The sequence below is a fragment of the Ochotona princeps genome, chromosome 25 (genome assembly GCF_030435755.1).
Source record: "Ochotona princeps isolate mOchPri1 chromosome 25, mOchPri1.hap1, whole genome shotgun sequence".
Lineage (NCBI taxonomy): Eukaryota > Metazoa > Chordata > Mammalia > Lagomorpha > Ochotonidae > Ochotona > Ochotona princeps.
The window spans coordinates 20,881,255-20,904,303 of record NC_080856.1 but is presented as its reverse complement, the minus strand read 5'-3'; the positions used below and the strand labels follow the sequence as shown (position 1 = coordinate 20,904,303).

Here is a 23,049-nt window from a genome sequence, read left to right as displayed (position 1 = left end):
ATTCCACTCACTTGATGCCACACAGAAGGTGGAAAACCTCTGAAGATTAGCCTTCCTGTTTCCGGTGGCCTTGAACACTGTCACCATGAAGAAAGTAGTCCCGGGCCCGGCGGCGTGGCCTAGCGGCTAAAGTCCTTGCCTTGAAAGCCCCGGGATCCCATATGGGCGCCGGTTCTAAACCTGGCAGCTCCACTTCCCATCCAGCTCCCTGCTTGTGGCCTGGGAAAGCAGTCGAGGACGGCCCAATGCATTGGGACCCTGCACCCGTGTGGGAGACCCGGAAGAGGTTCCAGGTTCCCGGCATCGGATCGGCGCGCACCGGCCCGTTGCGGCTCACTTGGGGAGTGAATCATCGGACGGAAGATCTTCCTCTCTGTCTCTCCTCCTCTGTGTATATCTGGCTGTAATAAAATGAATAAATCTTTAAAAAAAAAAAGTAGTCCCACAAAGTCAGGTGGCTTTAGATGTGCCTGAGGCAGCTGCACCCAGGGACACCTGTGCCCTGTTACCAGCAAAGGCACTGGGCTTAGTCTACCCTCCTTCATTTGCAAATACTCACTGGTGGTTGGCGAGGACAAGTGGTGGTCTGCGGTAAAACCATGCCTTATGCGAAGGGGCCTTGGCAGTGGAGGGGAACCCTGCTGGCCAGCCCTCCAGGAGCTGCGATTGTTTCTATAACATGCACCTGTGTTTGTCACCGACCTGAGTTCTGTTCACAGCACTTCCCAGCATTCTGCCTTTTTCTGCCTTCTCAAGTAACATCAGGGGAGGGTGGAGAGGGCCAGGAAGTGGGTTACAGGGTACCCCAGGGCCCCCCACATTCTTTTTGTGTCTTGACCAAAGTTCATGGAATGCCTTGATGGCCACACTTTCAAGCGGGTTTGAGCACAAGCTGGAGGCTTTGAACAGTCCAGAAACACTGAGAGAAACCGACCTCAGGTCTGAAGCAAAATTCCTTCAATCTGTACACCTCGCCCCAGCCCTAGCTATGCATGCGCACAGGCCGGAGGGCACACTTCTGTTACTGCTGTCTCCAGGAAAAGCGACCACTCAGTAACCAGCGCTTTACACTGGCCACCCTGGCGTTTGGGGTGTCCTTGCTTGGGTGAGGATCCTGGGCAGGCTCTTAGGAAGGACTCTGCAGCTTTCTGGGCTGGCTACTCTAGCTGTGGGTGGGGCAGGACAAGCATGAGCGAGCCTGGCTAGATCCCGGGGTTTGGGTTTGCTGGACTCTGTCCGGTGAACCACCCGGAGTTCATCTTTGCAGATTTTTAAGCAAATAAAACACACAATAAGAGCAACCCATGACATCACTACAACCAGACAGTTACACACTTATTGTTAAACAAGATCGTGACAGAATCTTTTTGCTGCTGCCACAAATGGCTATGTAGTAACCTAGGACACCGCACTGAAGGCTTACCTTTGGGGATGCTGTTGGAGTGAAACTGGGGGTCAGCCAGGTTGTGTCTTCCTGCGGATCGGGGCTGGAGGCATACCCTGCTGCCTTTCCCAGCGCCAGGGGCTGCCCGAGCGTCTTCTGCCCGCCTTCTGGGCGCCACGCGGGAACTGCAGCTGCCTTCAATCTCTTCTCCCCGCCCTCTTCTGCCGGTTGATTTACTTCTCTTCACCCTGACTCACCTGTTGCTCCTTTGGAACAACCTCAGTTTCAATACAAGAGCCCACCTGGGTAGTCCAGCCTCCTTGCCCCATCTCAAGAACCTTAATGACGACAATCCCAGGAAAGATTTGCAAAGCAAAATTTAAAAAGGAGAAAGTATTGGGGGGAGCGTGGGGAGTGGAGCAGCCAGGATGTGAACTGGCACCCACATGGGATCTCGGCACATGCAAGGCGAGGATTTAGCCACTAGGCCATTGCACCTGGCCCTGATCTAGCTTTCTATTAATGGGCTTGTTAGGAAGCAGCAGATAATAGTTCAGCTATTTGGACACACTTGTTACTCATGTGAGAGACTCAGATGAAGTTCGTGGCTTCAGCCTCGTGCAGCCCTGGACGAAGCAGGCATTTTGGGAAGGAACCAAAGGATGGAAGATTTCTGTGTATCTCAGTCACTTGCCTTTCAAAAACAAATAAGCCCTGAGCCCCTAGTAACTTTGTAGCCCCAATTCAGAGTGTCAACCTTGAGTGAACAAAAGATGTATCGATTTTTAGCAAAGTCAGATATACAGAGAGGAGAGACAGAGAGGAAGACCCCCGTCTGATGATTCACTCCTAAGTGACCGCAATTGGCCTGGCGCCAATCCGAAGCCAGGAGCCAGGAACTTCCTTCAATTCTCCCACGCCGGTGCAGGATCCCAAGGATCCTCGACTGCTTTCCCAGGCCACAAGCAGGGAGCTGGATGGGAAGTGGAGCTGCCGGGATCAGAACTGGCGCCCACATGGGATCCCCGTGCGTGCAAGGTGAGGACACCAGCTGCTAGGCCATCGCGCAGGGTCCGGAAGTGCATCTTATTAAATGTTGCTTATTGATGCATCAGACTTTTAATGCTTTTGTATAGAAATATTAATTGTATAGTTTAATTATCATTTAAAAAAAAAAGAACAAATAGAGCAAAGTTGGAAAACCTTGCAATCCACTCAGAAATACCCTTTCTGGAAGGAAAAAAATAACATCCATATGAAGTACAGTAAGCTTGCAAAGGTAAATAGTGATTCATACTTCTATGGTCAGGATACGAAAAATTACAATGGAATGTGCCTGGCCAGCCCTTTTTATTTCAGTATTAGCACAGTGTCTTGCCAGTATTGCAGTCAATGTATTATTTTAGTTCAACTGGATGAAATGTTAAATAAGCTCGAAATGAAAATTAAAAAAAAAAAAAGCAAACAAGACAGTCTTTGGTCAGTAGCGGCCTGTGGCAGTTGTCCTTCGCCACTGGACACGACCCTGGCAGACCGACTGCTTCCTTGCTTTCCCTGTCCAGCAAGCCAGGGCTGTTTCTTTTTTTTTTTTTTTTTAAGATTTATTTTATTTTTTATTGGAAAGTCAGATATACAGAGAGGAGGAGAGACAGAGAGGAAGATCTTCCGTCCGATGACTCACTCCCCAAGTGAGTGCAATGGCCGGTGTTATGCCAATCTGAAGCCAGGAGCCAGGAACTTCTTCCAGGTCTCCCACGCGGGTGCAGGATCCCAAGGCTTTGGGCCGTCCCAGGCCAGCTCCCAGGCCACAGCAGGGAGCTGGATGGGAAGTGGAGCTGCCGGGATTAGAACCGGCGCCCATATGGGATCCCGGGGCATTCAAGGTGAGGACTTTAGCCGCTAGGCCATTCCGTGGGGCCCAAGCCAGTGCTGTTTCAACTACACTGGAACTTAGAGAACAGATAACTCTAGATCCTTCCAATGATGTTGGCATATTACTGTGAAAACCTAATAAGATAGCAATTTTGAAAAAGATTTGTTTTCTAAATATTTATTTATTTTAGGGGCTGGTGCCATGGCTTAACAGGCTAATCCTCCACTTTCAAGTGCTGACCTCCCATGTGGATACCAGTTCATGTCTCAGTTGCTTCACTTCCCATCTAGCTCCCTGCTTATTACTTGGGAAAGAAGCTGAAGATGGCCCAAAGCCTTAGAACCCTGCACCCGTGTGGGAAACACTGGAGAGATGTTACAGAGAGGAGGACAGATAAAGATCTTCCATCTGCTGGTTCATTCCCCACATGGGTGCAATGACTGGAGCTGAGCTGATCTCAAGTCAGAAGCCAGAAGTCCCTTCCAGGTCTCGCACATGGAGTTAACTCTCCGCTTGTGATGGCACGATCTCACATAGACACCAGGTACAGCCCCTGCCAACATGCGTGAGAAAGCAGCCCAAGACAGCTCAAGTGCCTGGGCCCCTGCCGCCCAGCGCAGCAGACTGGAAAGAAAATCCTGGCTTGGGCCTCGTCCAGCGCTGGCTGTTGTGGCCGTTTGGGGAGTAAACCGACAGGTGAAAGACCTTTTAATCTCACTTTCTCTCCTCTGTAACTCTCTTTAAAATAAATATACGTGCTTTTTTTTAAAAAAAAGATTTGTTTATTTATTTTTATTGCATATACAGAGAGGAGGAGAGAGAGAGAGAGGAAAATCTGCCATCCGATGATTCACTCCCCAAGTGGCCACGAAGGGTGGAGCTGAGCCTATCAGAAGCCAGGAGTCAGGAGCCTCCTGTGGGTCCCACACGGGTGCAGGGTCCTAAGGCTTTGGGTCATCCTCGACTGCCTTTCCAGGCCACAAGCAGGGAGCTGAAAGGGAGGGAAATGGGGTGGTTGGGATTAGAACTCTCACCCATATGAGAACCCAGCACATTCAAGACGAAGATTTAGCAACTAGGCTACCGCGCTGGGCCCCAAATAAATAAATTAAAAAAAAAAAAAGTAAAATTACTGCCAGGTCAACCCATAGGCTCATGAGGTGAAAAAAAATTGTTTGTAAACAAATAGCAAAGTGGGAGGACCATCTATTTCAGAACAGCAGTTAGTGGAAGCCATGGGTGACCACAAGGTGGGTGAAATAACCTGGCACTTCTCTGCCCTGTTGCACCTGTTGGCTGTCCACTGGGCTGCCTCCACGTGCTCCTGGAACCCTCTAGAGTCTGCTAAGGAGGGAAGTGCATGGCTTTGGATTCAGGCAGAGCTGGGTCCTACTCCAGAACTCCTACTTTCTGGCAGGTCACCAGTGGCTCATCTCACTCCTGGCCAGGAAATGTCCCCCGTATAGGGTCTTGGGTTAAACACACTAATGATAATTCTTTCCTTGCTTTTTTAAAAATTTCATTTTTGATGATGTTTACATAGTTGATTAGGGTGGAAAGGGTCAAGCAAACATTAGGGGAAAGTGGGTGAGACTATTTCCAAATTTTCTTTTTCTTCCTCCTCTATCTGGGGGAAGGAGAGAGATACGGGCAGAAGCTACACCAAGTATCCTAACCACAGTAGTACCTGGAGATGGTAGACAGCCACCCAATGTCATCCCAGGGTCCTGATGTGGAGCATGCTCTGAAGGTTCTGCTCAAGTGATTTTGATGGTTCTGAGATGCTGTCAATCTCACCAATCCAAGGATGAGGAAATCCTTTGCAGGTACATCGGCTGACATAGTCCACCCTAGCCCAGATACTTGTCAATCCCTGGCTGGGGTAGTTGGCCAACTTGTTCTGCCCTCCTTCCTCTGCTATGATACCAGATGTCCTCTGTAGGCCCCAATGGGCTCCCATATCCTCCATGTGCATCTGGGCATGCCGTCTACTGCTCCATCCAAGCCACTGAGGAGGCCCAGCTCTGACACATTAACTCCATGGTCAGACCACAGATCCTGCAATTCTCCCCGTGGTTGGAGCTGAGTCCAGTGGTTCAGTTGGGGGAGTCCCCAAAGACACCTCATCTGAGGTGATCCCAGGCCTGATTCTTGTGTGTGCTTGCCAGTACAGGGTATGGCTCAGTCTGTTACCCACATCAGCTACACGCACACTGGTAGCTGCAATTGCTGGGTCAGTTCTGTCTCTGGCCCTGTCTCTTACATAAACCAATGGATGCTGTGGTAACAGATGATTTGGCCCAGTCCATTCCTGCCTACTACACACTCCACCTACATGTTTACCAGTGAAACCTGTAGCCCAGTTGGGGCAACTCTCCATAACCCCCACTAGGCCTACCCCCAACCCTAGTTTCTGTGCTTGCCAGTAATGTGTATCAGACTGGTCCAGTCTGTTTCATACCAATGGGTGCTGCAGCCTAGCTCAGCTCAACTGACCCCACTATTCAGCCCACACTCATGCCAATGGGTTACATCACCTGTCTAGCCAGGTCAGCCCTCAGCCCTGGTTCTCATGCTTATCAGTGGGAGTTGCAGCCATCAGAGGGTGCCCACCCTTTCCCTATTGGGCCCACCCCTAGTCTTGGATCTTTCACTTTGCAGTGGTTCTGCAGGAAGGAGGGCAGGAATTCCTGACGGGACTTGCCCCCAGTTCTAGCACTTGCTGGCTAATGTCGTGGCAGAGCCCAACCAGCCTGCATTACTCTGGCTCATGCACGCACCAGTGGATACAGTTGGTTAGTCCAGCCTGGCTCTCCCTCTAACCCAGTTCACATGCAGGTCAACAGGTATTGTAGCCCTGCCTGGCCTAGTCTGCCCCCAGTCAGTTCTCATGCTCACCAGTGAGAGTAGTGGCCCAGCAGAACTCCCTGAAGCTCCCCTATCAGTCTCACAACTTTCCCCCAGGTCTCAAGTGTGTTAGGAACTGGCCCAGCCTGATCTGCCCCAACCTGACAACCGTGTGTACTGGTGGGTACTGTAACCTGGCCTGGTCTGGGCCGCTCCCAGCCTTGGTGCCTGTGCTCACCTGCAGGGACGGTGTCCTGACAAAGGAGTTCCCCAAGCTCCTCTATCATGTCCTCCCAGTGGCAGATCTTGCACAAACAAGTGGGTCCTTGGCCCTGCCTTAGTCCACTTCCTGTCCTGGCAGGAACAGTGGTCTTGTACAATTGGTCCACACCCATTCCGGTTCTTACTGTTGGGTGCTACAGCCAAGCCACCCCTGGCCCATGCCCAGACACAGCTCTTGCATGGTTCAGTGGGTGCTGACACCTAGCCCAGCCCGCCCCATATCCACCCTAGCTCTCATGAGCACCAGTAGGTGCTAGAGTCTAGCCCAGTTTGGCATACCCAAGTCATGTTCAGCCCAGATTGCCACATACATTTTGGCTCCCACTCACCAGCAGGAACCACAACCAAGCCGGGGTGTCCCCTTCACTCCCCAACCAGGCCTGTTGTTCCCAGCCACAGATCTTGTGCATGGCAGTGGTTGCTCTGACTCAGGTTGGCACAGCCCATCCTTCCTTCCTTTTTTACACAAAAATTATTTATTTGAAAGGCAGAGAGAGAAATCTTTCACTTGTTAGTTCACTCCCTAAATGGCCACAAGATGACTGGAGCCAGGAGCTTCATCCAAGTCTCCTAGTGAATGGTAGGGGCCCAGGCACTCATTCCCTATTCTGCTGCCTCCTAGCATATTAGCAGGAAGCTGGATTGGAAGTGGAATAGCCAGGACTTGAACTTGAGCTCCTGCATGGAATGCTGGCATTGCAAGTGGCAGCTGAACTCACTGTATCACAGTGCTGGCTCTGATAAAGGATTCTTTGGTTGGAGCTTGGGTTTGTGGTCTGACTGTACAGAGGAAGGTTCGTTTGCATGGAATAATTGGTTCACAAGTTTGCATGCAATGGTTGGAGTACAGGTTTGACACAGAGACAAGGCCCAGGCACAGTACCATTGCTTGGGGAGGTCTAGCCCAGAAAATGTGCAGAGCCTCTTCTGAGCACCTCTGTGCAGGCCTCTTGGGCTGCTAAGGCTGAGGGTGCAGGAGCTACCTTCCGCTTGCCTGCATTCCCCAGGTGCCTGGCCTTGCTGCCACTTTTGCCTACCAAGCTGGAGTGCCCTTAACTTCCTCTGCTTCCTCCCTGCCTCGGTCATGCATGCCCTGGGGACCCTGCGGGCCCTACCAGCTGGGTTGGCCAACACTCAGGGGACTGGAGGAAACCACGCCTTGACACTCCAGGCATCACGTCCCCACTGCACAGCTCTTGCACCAAGCAGCACACGACGCTCTCCCTGACTTCCTCCTGGACAGAAACAGGGTGGTGAGGCAGTCGATGGGAGAATGGGCAATGGCCATTTTAATGAGGGAAAGTGAGACAGAACGGTTACGAAACCACCCAGAGTCAGGGATCAAAGCAGCCTCAGATGCTGCCGACCTAAACCAGCAGCTGCACTGCAGCCACAGAGGGGCTCCTGCTCCTTGGATGTGACCTTGCATCGTGAGTCCAGTACCCTGGGTGACTCCTGCAGCACCCCTGAGCACACAGCAGGGACGGCTAACAGCTAGGGCCCAGGGAGGCAGCTCCAGGTCTCACCTGGGTCCCCTTTGGGCTCAGGGCAGATGGCATTGGAGTCACTGGGCGTGCCTGGTACAGACCCAGGGTCTGGGAGAGCTGCAGTTCACAGCCACAAGCCTGCCCTCCTCCAGGCTCCCGCAGCTGACAGCCGGGTCATCCTCCTCTGGGAGCCTGGGGAGAGGGAGAGGAAAGGAGTGAGGTCCCTGGCATGCCGGTCTGCTCACTTAGACAGGCTCTGCCAGGCTCTGTGCCCATGCTACAGTGCCCCAGGCCTAGTTCCCCATCCAACCACCGGGCAGTCAGGGAGTGCTGGGCAGAGCACCCTACTGCTCTGAGCTGCAGACCCCTCATGCTGCCTGGTGGGTATACCCCCCAGGCACACAATGATGGAGTCTGAACCCAGGCTGGGCCTCAGGACACCCATGTGGCTTTGGCTTCCTGAGTGTGATGCTGGATGGGGGTAGGGGAGAGGGCACGGGGGTTAGAACAGGAAGGTTGAGTTTGGGGCCTCAAGTGGTTGGGGAAGGGCAGTGGAGAGAGAGGAAGAGGTAGAGGAAGTGACTCACAGCTGGGGCGGTAGGGGCACCCCATCAGTCCAGTACCAGCCCTGGGGGCCTCGCCGGGCCCCCAGCCACGACTGCTTGGTTATGGGGTATCTGCTCAGGAAGTCCTGGGGGAGAAAAGCAGGTGTCACCCTCCCCTTGAGCACAGCCACAGTCACTTGGGGCATCTGTCACCTGTGAGGCTTCTGTAGGATCCCAGCTTCACATCTGGAAGAGAGAATCAGCTCAACCCAATGGTGCTGAAACACCAATAACGGTTACAGCTGCATGATGCCTGCTGGGGGCGGAAAGGAAGGTGGCTATTGTGCCGGGCCCTGTTCCGTCTTTTCTGGAACGTGATGCGGTGCTACCCACAGGAGTAGTGATACCCCCACTACTGCTCAAGTGGGTGATTCCACTTGGAGGAATAAATCCAAGAAAATGAAGTCATCCCGAGAACAGAGGGCAATGTCTAAAGAAGCTGAAATTCTGCAAATGCCCTGCAGCTCGTGACAGCTAGGCAAGTTACGGGATGTCAACGTGATGGAAAATCACGCTATGAAATATGACAAGTGGAAAACACAGCTATACAGGAAAATTCAAATACATAAATTTGTCAAGTGAAAACCCAGAGGAGGTCACACAAACAAGCACACATTGCTGACAGCATCAGGGAGGGGAGGTTCATGTCGACGGAGGTCGTAAGCAGGCTGGCATAAATGAATTGAGCGTACGTTCAGTTTTCCATCCCTATGAAATTGAGCAATAAAAGGCAAAGCCATAATTCATAAATCCATAATGTCAGCACTGAGGAGATAGCTGTGCCTTTGGCTACACCCCACCTATCCCTTGGGGACCCCAGTTGACCCATTCAAGGTGAGCTCCCTCCTGGGGCTCCCAGGCTGTGACAGCATTGAGTTTGCTGTGCTGCATTTTAACAGGTGGCTTTACTAGTCAAGCTTCCTACATTTCCTGTGCCGTGGACTTGGTAAAGCCCGGCATGTCGTAGTCACCACTGCACAGAGGAGCCTGCACAGCCTTCTTCCTGTGCTCACTGCCAGCAATCAGCTGAGGCCTTTGTGAATCCCAAGGGCTGACACATTCATGAGCTTTTTGCTACTCTAAAACACAACTCTGGGGGCCTGTGGAGTGTCATAAAAACACTCATCCGCTGTCTGTCGTGCCAGCATCCCATACAGGTTCTGGTTCTAGTCTTGGTTGTTCTGCTTCCAGTCCAGTTCCCTGCTTATGTCCAGGAAAAACTGTGGAGAATGGCTCAAGTTCTTGGGCCCCTGCACCCACATAGGAGAAACAGACGAGGCTCCTGGCTCCTGATCAGCCCAGCTCCATTTGGGAAGTAATCCGGCAGACGGAAGATCTCTGTTTCTCTCTGTAACTTACAAGTAAAGTAAATAAATCTTTAAAAGGTCATAGCTCAGACCTGGCTTGGTAGCCTAGTGGCTAAAGTCCTCGCCTTGCACATGCTGGGGTCCCATATGGGTGCTGGTTCTAATAATGGCAGCCCCGCTTCCCATCCAGCTCCCTGCTTGTGGCCTGGGAAGACAGTTGAGGACAGGCCAGAGACTTGGTACCCTGTACCTGTGTGGGAGACCCAGAAGAGGCTACTGGCTCCTAGCTTCGGATTGGCTCAGCTCTGGCTGTTGAGGCTGCTTGGAGAGTGGATCAACGGGCGGAAGATCTCTGTCTCTCCTCTTCTCTGTATATCTGACTTTCCAATAAAAATAAAATAAATAAAAAATAACCGGATCAAGCCTCCAACCTAATCCAGCAGCCACTCATCCATTCACTGTTACTGTAAGACTTGGGGAGTCTAACCAGACAGACTGCACAGGAGAAAGGAGCAGATGGTCACAACAGACAGGGCACGCACAGCTCTCAGGGACCACCACTCATGGCAGGTTACAGCCCTGTGTTACAGCCCTGTTACAGTCCTGGCTGCTCTGCTTCCTATTTGGATCCCTGCCACTTGTCATAGGGGACCAGAAAGGAGTTCCTGGCTTCTGGCTTTGGTCTGGTCCAGACCTGGCCGTTGTACCTGTTCAGAGAATGAACCAGTAGATGTAAGATTGCGGTCTGTCCCTCTCTCTGCCGCACTGCCTTTCAAACAGGCAAGCAAATAAATAAAGCCTTTAGGTGAATTACTAAGTGTTGCCTTTGCAACCTCCTGTTCCACATGCACGAGAGGCCAGGCTTTGTCCCTAACACGTGACCTCGTTGGAGGTTTACAGTAACTTCAGAAGGGGCTGTTCTGGCCCTTGGCCATCTGGTTCCCCATTCCTTGCTAGCTAGGCCTTCTGCAAACAGGAGCCGAAGGTCTTCACCAGCCACTCCATCCTGTTCTTACAGTTCTACCTCCTGTTCTGTTACCAAAACGTATGGTATGAAAAAGGCAGTGTCTTAGGTTTTTTTCTTTTTTAAGATTCATTTATTTATTTTTTATTTGAAAGGCAGAATTTATAGAAAGATCTTCTATCATCTGGTGCACTCTTCAAATGGCCACAATGGCTGGAGCTGAGCCAATCCAAAGCCAGGAGCCTCCTTTAGTTCTCCCATACGGGTGTAGGGGCCTGAGCTGCTTTCCTAGGTCATAAGCAGGCAGCTGGATTGGAAATGGAACAGCTGGAACTAGAACTGGTGCCCATATGAGATGCTGGTGCTCCTAGGCGGATGATTAGCTTGTTGAGCCACCATACTGGTATCTGTCCAAGGTTTTGCATTCCAGGAACTTCTGGATTTTCTGATGGCTCAAAGACCCTCTCACAATGGCCTGAGAGATTCTGCGGCACCAGTATGGCCTTCATTTATTTTATTTTATTTTTTTAAAGATTTATTTATTTTTATTACGAAGTCGGATATACAGAGAGGAGGAGAGAAAGAGAGGAAGATCTTCTGTCCAGTGATTCACTCCCCACGTGAGCCACAACGGCCAGTGCTGTACCCATCGGGAGCCAGGAACTTCCTCCAGGTCTCCCACACGAGTGCAGGGTCCCAAATATTTGGGTTGTCCTCAACTGCTTTCCCAGGCCACAGGCAGGGAGCTGGATGGGAAGTGGAGCTGCCGGGATTAGAACCGGTGCCCATATGGGATCCAGACACGTTCAAGGTGAGGACTTTAGCCTCTAGGCCACGGCGCCGGGCCCTGGCCTTCACTTTTGTATTCATCTGGGAAGAGGGAATGTGGTCTCGAGTAGAACGGAGCTGAAATCTCGTATTTCACATGCAGTGTGAATCACCACCACCTCCGGTACTCTTTCCTTTCCATCCTGTTAAATCCTTGACTCCTCGTCCCAGCCTGGCTCCTGGCAACCACTCTCCCGCTTTCTTTTTATACATCCCCGCAAGTCATACATGGCTTCATGACTTTATGCTCTTGGTTTTACAGTGCACACATGTCCACCTTTTGAACACTTTGCAATCAACACGTGGCTTATGGTCAGCCCGCACCATTGAGCTAGCGGCTTCCTTCCCTGTGCTGTCCTATGAACCAAAGCTGCTATTACCCCAAAGGGGAGGGAGTGAACACTGGCTGACAGCACAGGGAATACTTCCCTTTCATTTCAGATCCGAGCAAACCCGCTTCTAGGGAAGCTGAGTTAGGGTTCTGCAGTGTATCCCTGAGATTCAGGTGCCCAAGCTGGTATGTTTCCCTGGCTGTCCCAGCTCTCATGGAGCTTCCAGCCCTTGCACAGAACCCAGTAGGAAAGCAGAACCCCCAAACCCTGGCCCTGGATTCCACCTGCCAGGCTGCTGAATCCCAGCTTTGGGAGACAGCTGACTCCACCTCTGCCTTTTGTCTTGTAGGCTTACTTAAAAAAAATTCTATCTCAAGCTCTTTGTTTCTTTTTTAAAGATTTATTTGGGGCCCGGCGGCGTGGTCTAGCGGCTAAAATCTAAAAATCTAGTGGCTAAAATCTTCAAAATCCATGCTTAGTTTTTGTAAAGATCCGGTGTCTTAAAAAGATGTATTTAAAAGGCAGAGTTACAAGGAGGGATCTTCCATCTGCTCGTTGACTCCTCAAATGCCCACAGTATGAATGCTGGGTGAGGCTGAAGCCAGGAGCTTTATTCAGGTCTGTTCCGTGAATGACAGGGTTCCAAGTACTTGGGCCACTCTCCACTGCTTTCCCAGGAGAATTAACAGAGAGCTGGATTGGAAGCGGAGCAGCAGGGATAGAAACCGGTGCCCACATGGGATGCCAGTGTCACAGGTGGTGGCTTCACTTGCTGAGCCACAGTGCTGGCCCTCTATGTCCAATTTTCTTTCTTTTTAAAAAATTATTTTATGTTTTAAAGATTTATTTGTATTGGAAAGTCAGATATACAGAGAGGAAGATATTCCGTCTGATGACTCACTTCCCAAGTGGCTGCAGAGCTGCGCTGAAACGAAGCCAGAAGCCCGGAAATTCCTCCAGGTCTCCACGTGGGTACAGGGTCCCATGGCCCTTGGGCAATCCTCGACTGCTTTCCCAGGCCACAAGCAGGGAGCTGGATGGGAAGCAGGGCCGCCAGGACAATAAAATGTACACCAAAATTTGGACACTCCCCAAATGACCACAACCGAGCTGAGTCAATCCAAAGCCAGGAGCCAAGAACTTTTTCTAAGTCTTCCACACAGATTCAGGGACGTAAGGCCTTGGACCATCCTCTGCTGCTTTCCCAAACCATAAGCAGGGAGCTGGACAGAAGTGGAGTAGACATAACATGTATGGGATGCTGGCCCCAAAGGCAGAAGCTTAGCTTACTACGCCATGGCATCAGCCATGTAATACCCAATTTGCACAGGGCTGCCTGGACTTTCAAGTGCTCTTTTCAGAACTATAAGCAGTTTGATAAAAATTAAATGTGGGCCCGGGGGCATGGCCTAGCAGCTAAAGTCCTTGCTTGCAAGCGCTGGGATCCCATTTGATGCCAGTTCTAATCCTGGCAGTCCCGCTTCCCATCCAGCTCCCTGCTTGTGGCCTGGGAAAGCAGCTGAGGATGACCTAAAGCTTTGGGATCCTGCACCAGTGTGGGAGACCTGGAGGAAGTTCCTGGCTCCTGGCTTTGGAATGGCACAGCTCCGGCCATTGTGGTCACTTGGGGAGTGAATCATTGGAAGGAAGATCTTCCTTTGTGTCTCTCCTGCTCTCTGTATATCTACCTTTGTAACAAAAATAAATAAATAAATAAAAAAAATTAAGTGCCGAGGCTGACATCAAGCACAGAGGGTGAAGCACTGCCTGTGATACTGGCATTGCACACAGGCACTGGTTCAGATCCCAGCTGCTCTCCTTCTGATCCAGCTCACTGCTAATGTGCCTGGAAAGTAGCGTAAGATGGCCCAAGTGCTTGGGCTCCTGCACCCATATGGGAGACCTGGATGAAGTTCCTGGCTGCTGGTTTCAGCTTGACCCAACCCTGGCTGTTGTGGCCCTTTGGGGGGTGAACCTACCGATGGAAGATTTCTTTATCTTACTCTTTGTCTCCCTTTAAGATTTATTATTTTTATTGGAAAGCAGATCAGATTTACAGAGAAGAGAAACAGAAAGATCTTCATCTACAGGTTCACTCCCCAAATGGCTGCAATGGCCAGAGCTGAGCCAATCCAAAGCCAGGAGTCAAAGCTTTGGGCTGTCCTTCACTGCCTTCCCAGGCCACAAGCAGGGAGCTGGATGGGAAGCGGGGCTGCTGCGATACGAACTGGCACTCATACGGGATCCCAGCACGTGCAAGGTGGACTTTAGCTACTTGGCTACTGTGCTGGGCCCGAGGCAGGAAATTCTGACACACATACTACACTGATGAACCCTGAAGACATAACTGACATTCTTAGAGGCATATCTGTAGACTGAAGGTGAATAGCAGCTCCCAGGGATTGGGGGAGGGGAGATCGGAAGTCGGAAGTTCAGTGCTTCAGGATATACTCACAGTCTGTTATCCAAGATGAAAGGAGTTCAGAAGACTGATGGTGGCAGTGGTTGTACAACATGAGTTATTTACACCACTAAGCTCTACACTGAGATGGTTAGGAAGGTAGGTTGTATGTTATGTATACTCTAACGTGATTTTAATGTAGACATTCTTGAAATCTCAGATCACATCACCATTCCACAAATACTTCTCATTCCTTTTCCTCTGAGAATGTGCTAAGCTGTCCTGTCCCTTTGATGCAGGAAGTGGCCATGCTACTGCTTTAATAGATTTGGCATGGATGGAGGCCTTAAATGATGCTTGCATACTTGGACTAGCTTGCACTTTTGCCATTTTTATTATTTTCTTAAAAATTTACTTATTTTTATTGGAAAGTCAGATTTATGGAGGAGAGACAGAGAGAAAGATCTTCCATCTGCTGGTTCACTCCCCAAGTGGCTGCAATGGCCGGAGCTGAGCCCATCTGAAGCCAGGAGCTTCTTCTGGGTCTTCCATGTGGGTGAAGGGTTCCAATGTTTTGGATCATCATCCTCTGTCGCTTTCGTAGGCCATAAGCAGGAAGCTGGATGGGAAGTGGAGCAGCTGTGACATGATCCTGGTGCTTGCAAGGTGAACATTTAGCCATTGAACCATCACAATGGGCCCACTTCTGCCATTTTTAAATAAAGACTTTGTCTCAGGCAGGGGGATAAGAGACTCAAGCAGCAAACACAAACTCAGCCTGCTATCTTCAGCCAAGTCTGGCCAATGTGTATCTTGAATCTGAGCTGCCCAGCCAAGACCAGCCAACCCTTAGAGTAATGATCAAGAAATAAATGCTTGCTGTTGCCAGTCATTGAAGAATTTGGAAATGATTTGTTACCTAACCTTGTAATACCAACATCTCACTAGTACCTCCATCAACATCACTTATTTCTCTCACTTCCTCCCAGGACCAGAATAGCAGAGACCAGCTGCGGACTCCCTGGTAACTGGTCAACCACTAGGCTGGACGGAAGCACCACTGCTCTACCTTCACTCGTTAAAATGAAGCCCTTGAAGACCTGACATCTGGTCCCCTTAATATCAGTTTATTTCTCTGGGCTTTGATGACTTCTTTTTTTTTAAGATTTATTTATTTTTATTGAAAAGTCATATTTACAGAGAGGAGAGACATAGAGAAAGAGAGGCCACTTCCCAAGTGGCCGCAACAGCCGGAGCCGAGCCAATCCAAAGTCAGGAGCCAGGGGTTTCTTGTGGGTCTCATGTGGTTGCAGGTCCCAAGACTTTGGGCCATCCTCAATTGCCTTCCCAGGCCACAGGCAGGGAGCTGGAAGCGAAGTAGGGCAGCTGGGATACAAACCAGCGCCCATAAGGAATCCTGGTAAATGCAAGGCAAGGACTCCAGCCACTAGGCTGCATGCTAGGCCTGAGGACTTTTTAAAAATTTAACATTTATTATTTTATTTGAGAGACGGAGAAAGAGGTCTTCCATTATTGGTTCACTCCTCAGATGAACAGGTGAAATGTCTGGGCCTGGGTCAAGCCAAAGTTGAGAGTTTCATCCAGGTCTTCCAGATGGGTGCAGGGGCCCAAACAATTTGGTCAGTTTCCACAGTTTTTCCCAGGCCTTTAGCAGGGGCTGAATTGGAAGTGTAACATCCTGGACTCCAATGCAGCCGTTTAGGATGCTTTACTTACCTAGGTGGTGGCTGCTTTACCCCCTATGCCACAATGCCAGCCCCCCACTTGGTGACCTTTATAATATCAAGTTGTTTCAGATAGAAAGGTTCCTTTCTCTGCCCAAATTTTGAAGGCCTTGCCTGGCTACCCCTTTCTCACCTGGGTGTGGCTCAGCAGCGGGAGGGTGGCATGGTGGGCTGAGCAGAAAGCCTGGCTGGCCTCCCAGGTTCGTGCCTCTGCAGAGAGGTAGTAACAGTGCTCCTCTGACCATATCCAGCCCCGCGGGCATGGCTGGCACCGGCCTCCTGCAAGCACAGAGACCGCGGGATGAAGCGTGTCCAGGCGGGAATTGCCAAGGGCTGCATGTGTACACACAAGGTCGCGGGAATAAAACCTGGCCATGGCCTAGACTGTGCTTGGAGCAGGTGTGTCATGATGGGCTGGAGGATGGGTGGGACCTGAGGAAGGCTGAAGAGTCTGCAGTGTACAACAAACACATCCATCTGCATGGAGGCTGCCTGGGTGGGGTCGGCATGCCACGGCACGCCAGGTGCATGCTGTACCTAGCAGATGGAAGGAGCCAAAGTTTCGTAGGTTTTAGGGGTGGGGAAACTTAGATTGCCATTTGGATATTTCTAACATCATTTGTGGGCTATACAAAATGATGAACTTAAAAAACAGCCTGCTAAAGATGGGATTTTGGAGCCGCGGCAGGGCCAGACCACATGATTTCGCAGGTCTCACTGGCCCAGGGGCCAATGTTCCTCATCCCTGGGAGCTCCCCAGCCCTGGGTCTTCTTGCATGTCCCCAGTGGCGATGTCTCCTGCGAAAATCTCAAAGGTGCTGTAAGGGCTGGACACAGCCCTGGTGCTGGGGCAGCGGGCAGATGGGACACAGTACCTGTCTTAGAGGCCAGGATGACAATGACAACCGTGGAGACAGCCAGCAGCACGGCCATGACCGCCAGGGCCCAGCGCAGGGACTTCATGTAGGTGGGCAGGCCTGGAAAAAACACATAGGAATTCCTAGAGCAGCGTTTCAAGAGTTTGCAAAGAAGGATTCCATATAAAACATGTGTGTGCATTGGCATATATCCACATGCAAATGCACCTGTGTGCATGTGGCACACATGCATGCACAAAGAACACGTGTTCAATCAGAATTCAACTTTAAAAGCATATGCACTTCTAGAATCTTTTGTTTTTTTTCATTTGCATTGGAAAAACCACTTGCTTTAAAGATCATAAAGGAAAGCGTGCTATGCTAACATGTATTTTCTTTTAAAGGTTACTTTCTATTCATTTGAAAGGTAGAGAGAGAAAGAGAGAGAGACAATTTCAACTCAGATCCATAGCTTTGCTCGTCCTGCCTGTGTTGGCTACACCGTGACTGCCATTCCCAAACTGCTGCCCAAACTCCACCTGCTCCCTTGCAAACACTGTCAGGGGGAGGAGGCATCCAGGTCTTGTGGAACTTAAGGTTTATTCCATGGAGGGGCAGGGAGGCATCTTCTCAAATGTCAAGGGGTTTTCAGGGGGCTCATGCCAGGGCACCAACACCCCAGAGTCCATACGGGATCTGCAGGAAGTTCATGGCGCACCTGTCACTCTGAGCTCAGTTCAGCTTCTTGGAGTTCTCAGGCACTCCCACACCTCTCTTTTCCCCTGCCACTACGAATTTTTGACCCCTGGCAAAAAGTGGAAAAACACTCTGTCAGCTTGGAACATGTTATGCTTCAGAATTAAAACAATGCAGAGGTCTCTTGCTGCAGCGACTTGAGCAGGGTTGCTAGGAGCCGGGCTTGCAGCAAGAAGCTGAGGGTCTAAGAAAATGGCAGACAAACCAGACATGGGAGAGATCGCCAGCTTCAATAAGGCCAAACTGAAGAAGATGGCCACAGGCGAACACCCTGCTGACCAGAGGCCATCGAGCAGGAGAAGCTGAGCGAGATGTCCTAAGAGCCTGGGGGCAGGCCCCAAGGTGTGATGTGGAAGATAAGGCACCTACATGATGGAACTGAGCCACAAAGCCTCACTGTGGACCAAGGTACTCTGTGCTGCTGCTACCCATCTGTGGGTCTCTGTCAGGACCCTCCAACTAATTGACTGCCAAATTTCTCCAGTTTGCCCTGAGATATTATAGAAAATTATTTTTGAATGAAAATAAGAAACACTTCGTGACAAACACACACAGAGAGACTACAATTTGAAAAGGAAACAAAAACACAGCAAAAAGTCCATGGCAAATGTGTACTAGGAAAAAAATAATAAAACTACACCTGGATTTCAAAACTTTTGGCACCAAAATAAACTTGGATTAACTTGAGCCAACTTGTCCAAACAGGCCCTGGCTTGAGTCATGGAGAAGAATAAAACACCGGTTTGGAAAGGGACCCCACAGTAGGGATGTGGTGAAGGTTGGCTGGAGATGCTTTGGTCAAAGCAAAAGTGGCCCAGAGAGGGGCAAGGTTTTGTAGGCAAGGCTAGCACAGCTCTCTGAGGGCTCGGAGAACAGTCGGCTCTGCTTATTTGGAGAGTGTCCTGCCAAAGCCCCCTGTGGTTGTTCTCACCACAACCACTGATGCACCTGCTCATTCTGCTCACCGAGAAGCACTTCTGAATGAGTTTTAGTGGCAAGCCACGAGGACTCCATCTTTTAGTCCTGACTCGGTTCCTTCCACCTTCCTTTTCTATCCTAAACTTGAAAAAAACCAAAAAACCTTTACAGGATGCCCATTTTTTTTGGTTATTAACATAAAAGATTGCATCAACATGGTTAAATTCCTAGGACCCATACTTCTTTTGTCTTTCTTTTTTTAAATATTATTTTCATTGGAAAGGCAGATTTACAGAGAAGAGAAAGAAAGATCTTCGGGCCCGGCGGCGTGGCCTAGCGGCTAAAGTCCTCGCCTTGAAAGCCCCGGGATCCCATATGGGCGCCGGTTCTAATCCCGGCAGCTCCACTTCCCATCCAGCTCCCTGCTTGTGGCCTGGGAAAGCAGTTGAGGACGGCCCAATGCATTGGGACACTGCACCCGCGTGGGAGACCCGGAAGAGGTTCCAGGTTCCCGGCTTCGGATCGGCGCGCATCGGCCCGTTGCGGCTCACTTGGGGAGTGAATCATCGGACGGAAGATCTTCCTCTCTGTCTCTCCTCTGTATATATCTGGCTGTAATAAAATGAATAAATCTTTAAAAAAAAAAAAAAAAAGAAAGATCTTCCATTTGCTGGCTCATTCCCAAATATTCCCTTGCTTCCAGAAACTATCTTTTCTTTCCTCTGTGCCCCCCCATTCTTCTCTTATCACCTCCATGTTTCTGCGCCAGTCTCTGCTGGTAGCTGGCTCCTCCTCCCATTCTTCTAAGTGTAATCTCTCCCAGAGCTACCTCGCATTTGTTTCTCCCACCCTTCTCTCTCTCTCCATTGTGACAGACTGCAATCGCTGTGAAGCTGGCTGCAGTCAGGAGTGCGGGAGATGCCCCACCTTCATCTGTCAGTGGTCTAGCCTTCCAGCACTGCCTCCTGAGCCCTCCCTCTTCATTCTGCACCGGACACATCCTCCTTGTCTTGTTACTGCTCTCCCCTGCTAACTGGCTCCCCTCCTTCAGTCTCACCCCAGCTCCAGGCTCCCTCCCCAGGGCTGGTGGAGTTCACTCTCCCATAGGAAAAGCACCCATGTCCCCACCACCAGCTCCTCCTGTGTAGTCACAGTTTCCGTTGAATCCAACAACAAGAAGCTACCAACTCATCATGGTAGACAGAATGTCTCCCTAGAAATGTCCTAAGTGCTGCACCCTGTGCACATGCTCACTCAGCAAAGAGGCGGGTGGGTAGTCAACAATCTTTGAGGGGAAACAGAGCTCCCTATAGACTGGAAAAGCAAGGTGAGAGACTTCTCCTGGGTGCCCCAGAAAGCAGCACACCTTGACTGAGACATCGAGCTGGCCTCCGGCTTCTGGGTCATGTAAAGCTGCAAGGTTGTGCTACTCTGTTCCAACAGGAGTTGAGTGCTGACGGCCTGTTACAGGGACAATGTTATGACACCAAACTGACAAGTTCCAGAGCGATGCGAACTCCTCAACTCCTTCCTGGAGGACAAGCCCTGGGGGAGGTGGGGTCTTCCCTCTCAGCCCACCAAGCTTTGGGCCATCAGCCTGCTAGACAGGGCTGTGGACGCTGCTGGCCTCTGTTCCTGCTCTCCCTCAGCCCAGAAGGGGCCTCCACCATTTACGGCTCTAACCTCACTGCCGGAGCATCCTCTCCCTGCCTTGAGTTCACAACCATCCTGGTTTATATCCGTGGCTCTCTTCCTTCTCTGCCAAGTGCCCGTCCCCTCCTTAAAAAGAAACACAATCCCAGCCAGTGGGCACAGGCCCCCACTCAGCACCTGCTGAAGGGATGCAGCGGGGGCCAGGTGCACATTACAGAGAGAAAGAACCAGACTGGGCCCTTGGCAAGAGATCTTCGCTGTGCTCCTGAAAGTGCTAGAGCCCCGCCACGCGACTGCCAATCACTTCCCCTCAGCTACAATTCCTTCCACCTCTACTTCTCAGAGGTGCTGCGCACACCATGACGGAATGGAGAAGTTGGAGGGTGAAGAGTGGGAAGGCCAGGGTAGTGTACACCAGAATGCTACGGATTCTCAAGTGGGGCGGAACACCCAGAAGGTGTGCGCTGGGGGAGGAGTTAGGGCGCAGGACCCCTACCCGGCAGAGGAGGCTCTGGGTGCCGGTGAGCACTCACCTATGAGCGTCATCGCTCGGGGGAGCTTCTTGGTGTCCCAGCCTGCACGCAGCAGCTGCACCGCCTCTTCATCCACTTCGTGCTCCTTGCAGCGACAGCGGCACGTGGGAGAGCCGGGCGAGCCCGCGCGGCCCTTGGCGTCGCTGCCGCGCTCCGTCGGGCCAACGGCCAGCGGCGAGTCCTGGCCTTCGGTGGACGACAGCGGGTGCGCGAGGGAGGCGGGGGACTCGGGCACCGGCACGGTGAGGAAGCGCGAGGACGGCGACGGCGGGGGTGCTTGGCTGCCAACGGCGGCGCCCATCGGCTTCACGCGCACGTCCACCTGCAGTTCCATGGGCGCCCAGGAGCCGGACGGCTGCTCTCCCGGCGCAGCCCAGGGCTCCAGCTCGGCTCCGGCCGCCGCCTCGCCATCCCGGGGCTGCTCCGCCCAGGCGGCGCCCGGCGACGGCGGTTCTCGGCTGGCCGACCCCAGGCGGCGGAAGGCGCCGTAGCCCAGGCTGTGCGGCGGCATGGCCAGGGGGCCCGGGCGAGGAGGAGGCGGCTTCTTCTCATCCGGAAGGTTCCTGGCCGAGCCCCCCGCCACCTCACTCAGGCTGCTTTGGGGACTCCCGGGCTGTCGCCTCTCCCCAGGGCCCTGCGGCTGCTCTGGGTCCGAGTCATGGCTTTCCAGGAGCTCCACTTGCGGGAACTCCGCCTCGGCTCGGCCATCTTCCGAAGCCTTCCGGGTGCCGTCCATCCCGCGCGCCGAGTAACGCCGGGAAGCCGAGAGGAGCTCACCTGAGCCCAGGTGGCAGGCAGCTTCGCCCTCTTGGGCCGCGATTGGCTCCCGCCGCCTCATAGGCGTGGCCAGGTCCCGCCCCTCCGGCAGGCGCCCCGCTCCGATTGGCTGCGGGTAGGCCCCGCCCCCACGCCCAGCCCTCCACGTGGCGTAGGGAGTGGGCGGGGCCGCAGGCTCTGCCGAGCGGTTTTTGGGGTGTGGGCGGAGGCCTTTGGGGACAGAGAGGAACTCGACTGCGAGCAGGGCACTTTAGGGAGGACCCTGGAGCCCCTCCGGGCTCTTCCCTCTGTGACTGTCCCTGGCCCCACTCACTTTCCCTTCCGCTCTTCCCACCGCCCCCTGGCGTCGGTTTTGGGCGGGAAGCAATGGGCCAACCCCGTCTGGATTACTGGGATCTCAAACCAGCGCCGCACCCCAGGACTGCCAGTCGACCCAGGCCTCCCTCGGGGACAGCGGCTGCTGCTAGTCTAAATCCGGGAAGGAAGAGGAATGAGGAAGCCAGCAGTCTTTATTTTCACCAGGAGAGAGAGAGAGAGCGCCCCACTCTGGTCGGCGCACTGAACACATTTTAGGCTTGCCCGCTGAGCTCCTCCTAGACTTATTGAGAGCTTTTAGGTGGGTGAGGCTGCTGCTATATATTTTATTAAAAGATCTATTTGAAGGCAAAGTGAGAAGAACAAGTCTTCTGCCTGCCGGTTTACTCCCCAGACGCTGGGCCAGGCTGAAGCCAGGACCATCAACTCCCACCTGAGCAGCAAGGACTTCCTTGGATAGGGGCAGTCTTCCATGGGCCATCACCTGTTTCCTTTCCAGGCCCATGATTCCGAAGCTGGGACTTGAACCTGTGATACCAGCTACTCGGCCTGTAGTATTTTAAACAAGTGCCCCAAGATAGGATTAGCAGTGTAAAACACGGGCAATTCAGTGATACCTGAATTTCCAGGAAAATCAAGGAAGGATCGCGTTGTAGTGTGTCCCAGTGCCGTACCCTACCCCAGGAGCTTCTGCTGGCTGGGCTAGGAGCAGCATCTACTCATTAGAATGTAACTGCTCTGGGCAGGAATGGCTCAGTTGGCTAATCCTCCCGGTGAAAGTGCGGAGATCCCACATCGGTGCCAGTTTGTGTCCTGGCTGCTCCATTTCTCATCCAGCTCCCTGCTTGTGGCCTGGGAAGGCAGCAGAGGACGGCCCAAAGCCTTGGGACCCTGCACCTGTGTGGGAGAGGAGAAGGAGGCTCTCGGCTTCTGAATTCAGATCAGCTCAACTCCAGCATTGCGGCCATTTGGGGAGTGGATCAGCGAATAGAAGACCCTTTTTTCTGTATCTGCTTCTCTGTGTATTTCTGCCTTCCCAGTAAAAACAAATCTTTAAAGAAAAAAAGAGTGAAAGAGCGGAATCAAGGATGGCCACAGTTTCAAATTTGATAGCTGGTGCCAAATCTCCCAACACCACTCCTAGGAACCTAGATGCTGGGATACATGTTACTGGGACCCATTTGC

General features: G+C 51.9%; 1 protein-coding gene across 3 annotated transcripts; it reads right to left on the bottom strand.

The window, feature by feature from the left end:
- Positions 1-6,917: 6,917 nt before the first annotated feature.
- Positions 6,918-21,612, bottom strand: KLRG2 (killer cell lectin like receptor G2). 3 transcript variants are annotated; one of them, XM_004594475.2, is made up of 5 exons: positions 20,773-21,611; positions 16,931-17,032; positions 16,189-16,334; positions 8,461-8,564; positions 6,918-8,065 (listed from the first exon to the last, which is right to left on the bottom strand). In XM_004594475.2, the coding sequence occupies exons 1-5, from the start codon at positions 21,608-21,610 to the stop codon at positions 7,951-7,953; spliced, it is 1,305 nt and encodes a 434-aa protein (XP_004594532.2). In that variant the 5' UTR covers position 21,611; the 3' UTR covers positions 6,918-7,950. The 3 variants fall into 3 exon arrangements, with proteins under 3 accessions (XP_004594532.2, XP_058511052.1, XP_058511051.1); XM_058655069.1 differs by lacking the exon at positions 6,918-8,065 and having other exon boundaries at positions 8,557-8,664; positions 20,773-21,612; XM_058655068.1 differs by lacking the exons at positions 6,918-8,065; positions 8,461-8,564 and adding an exon at positions 8,640-8,734 and having other exon boundaries at positions 20,773-21,612.
- Positions 21,613-23,049: the final 1,437 nt, after the last annotated feature.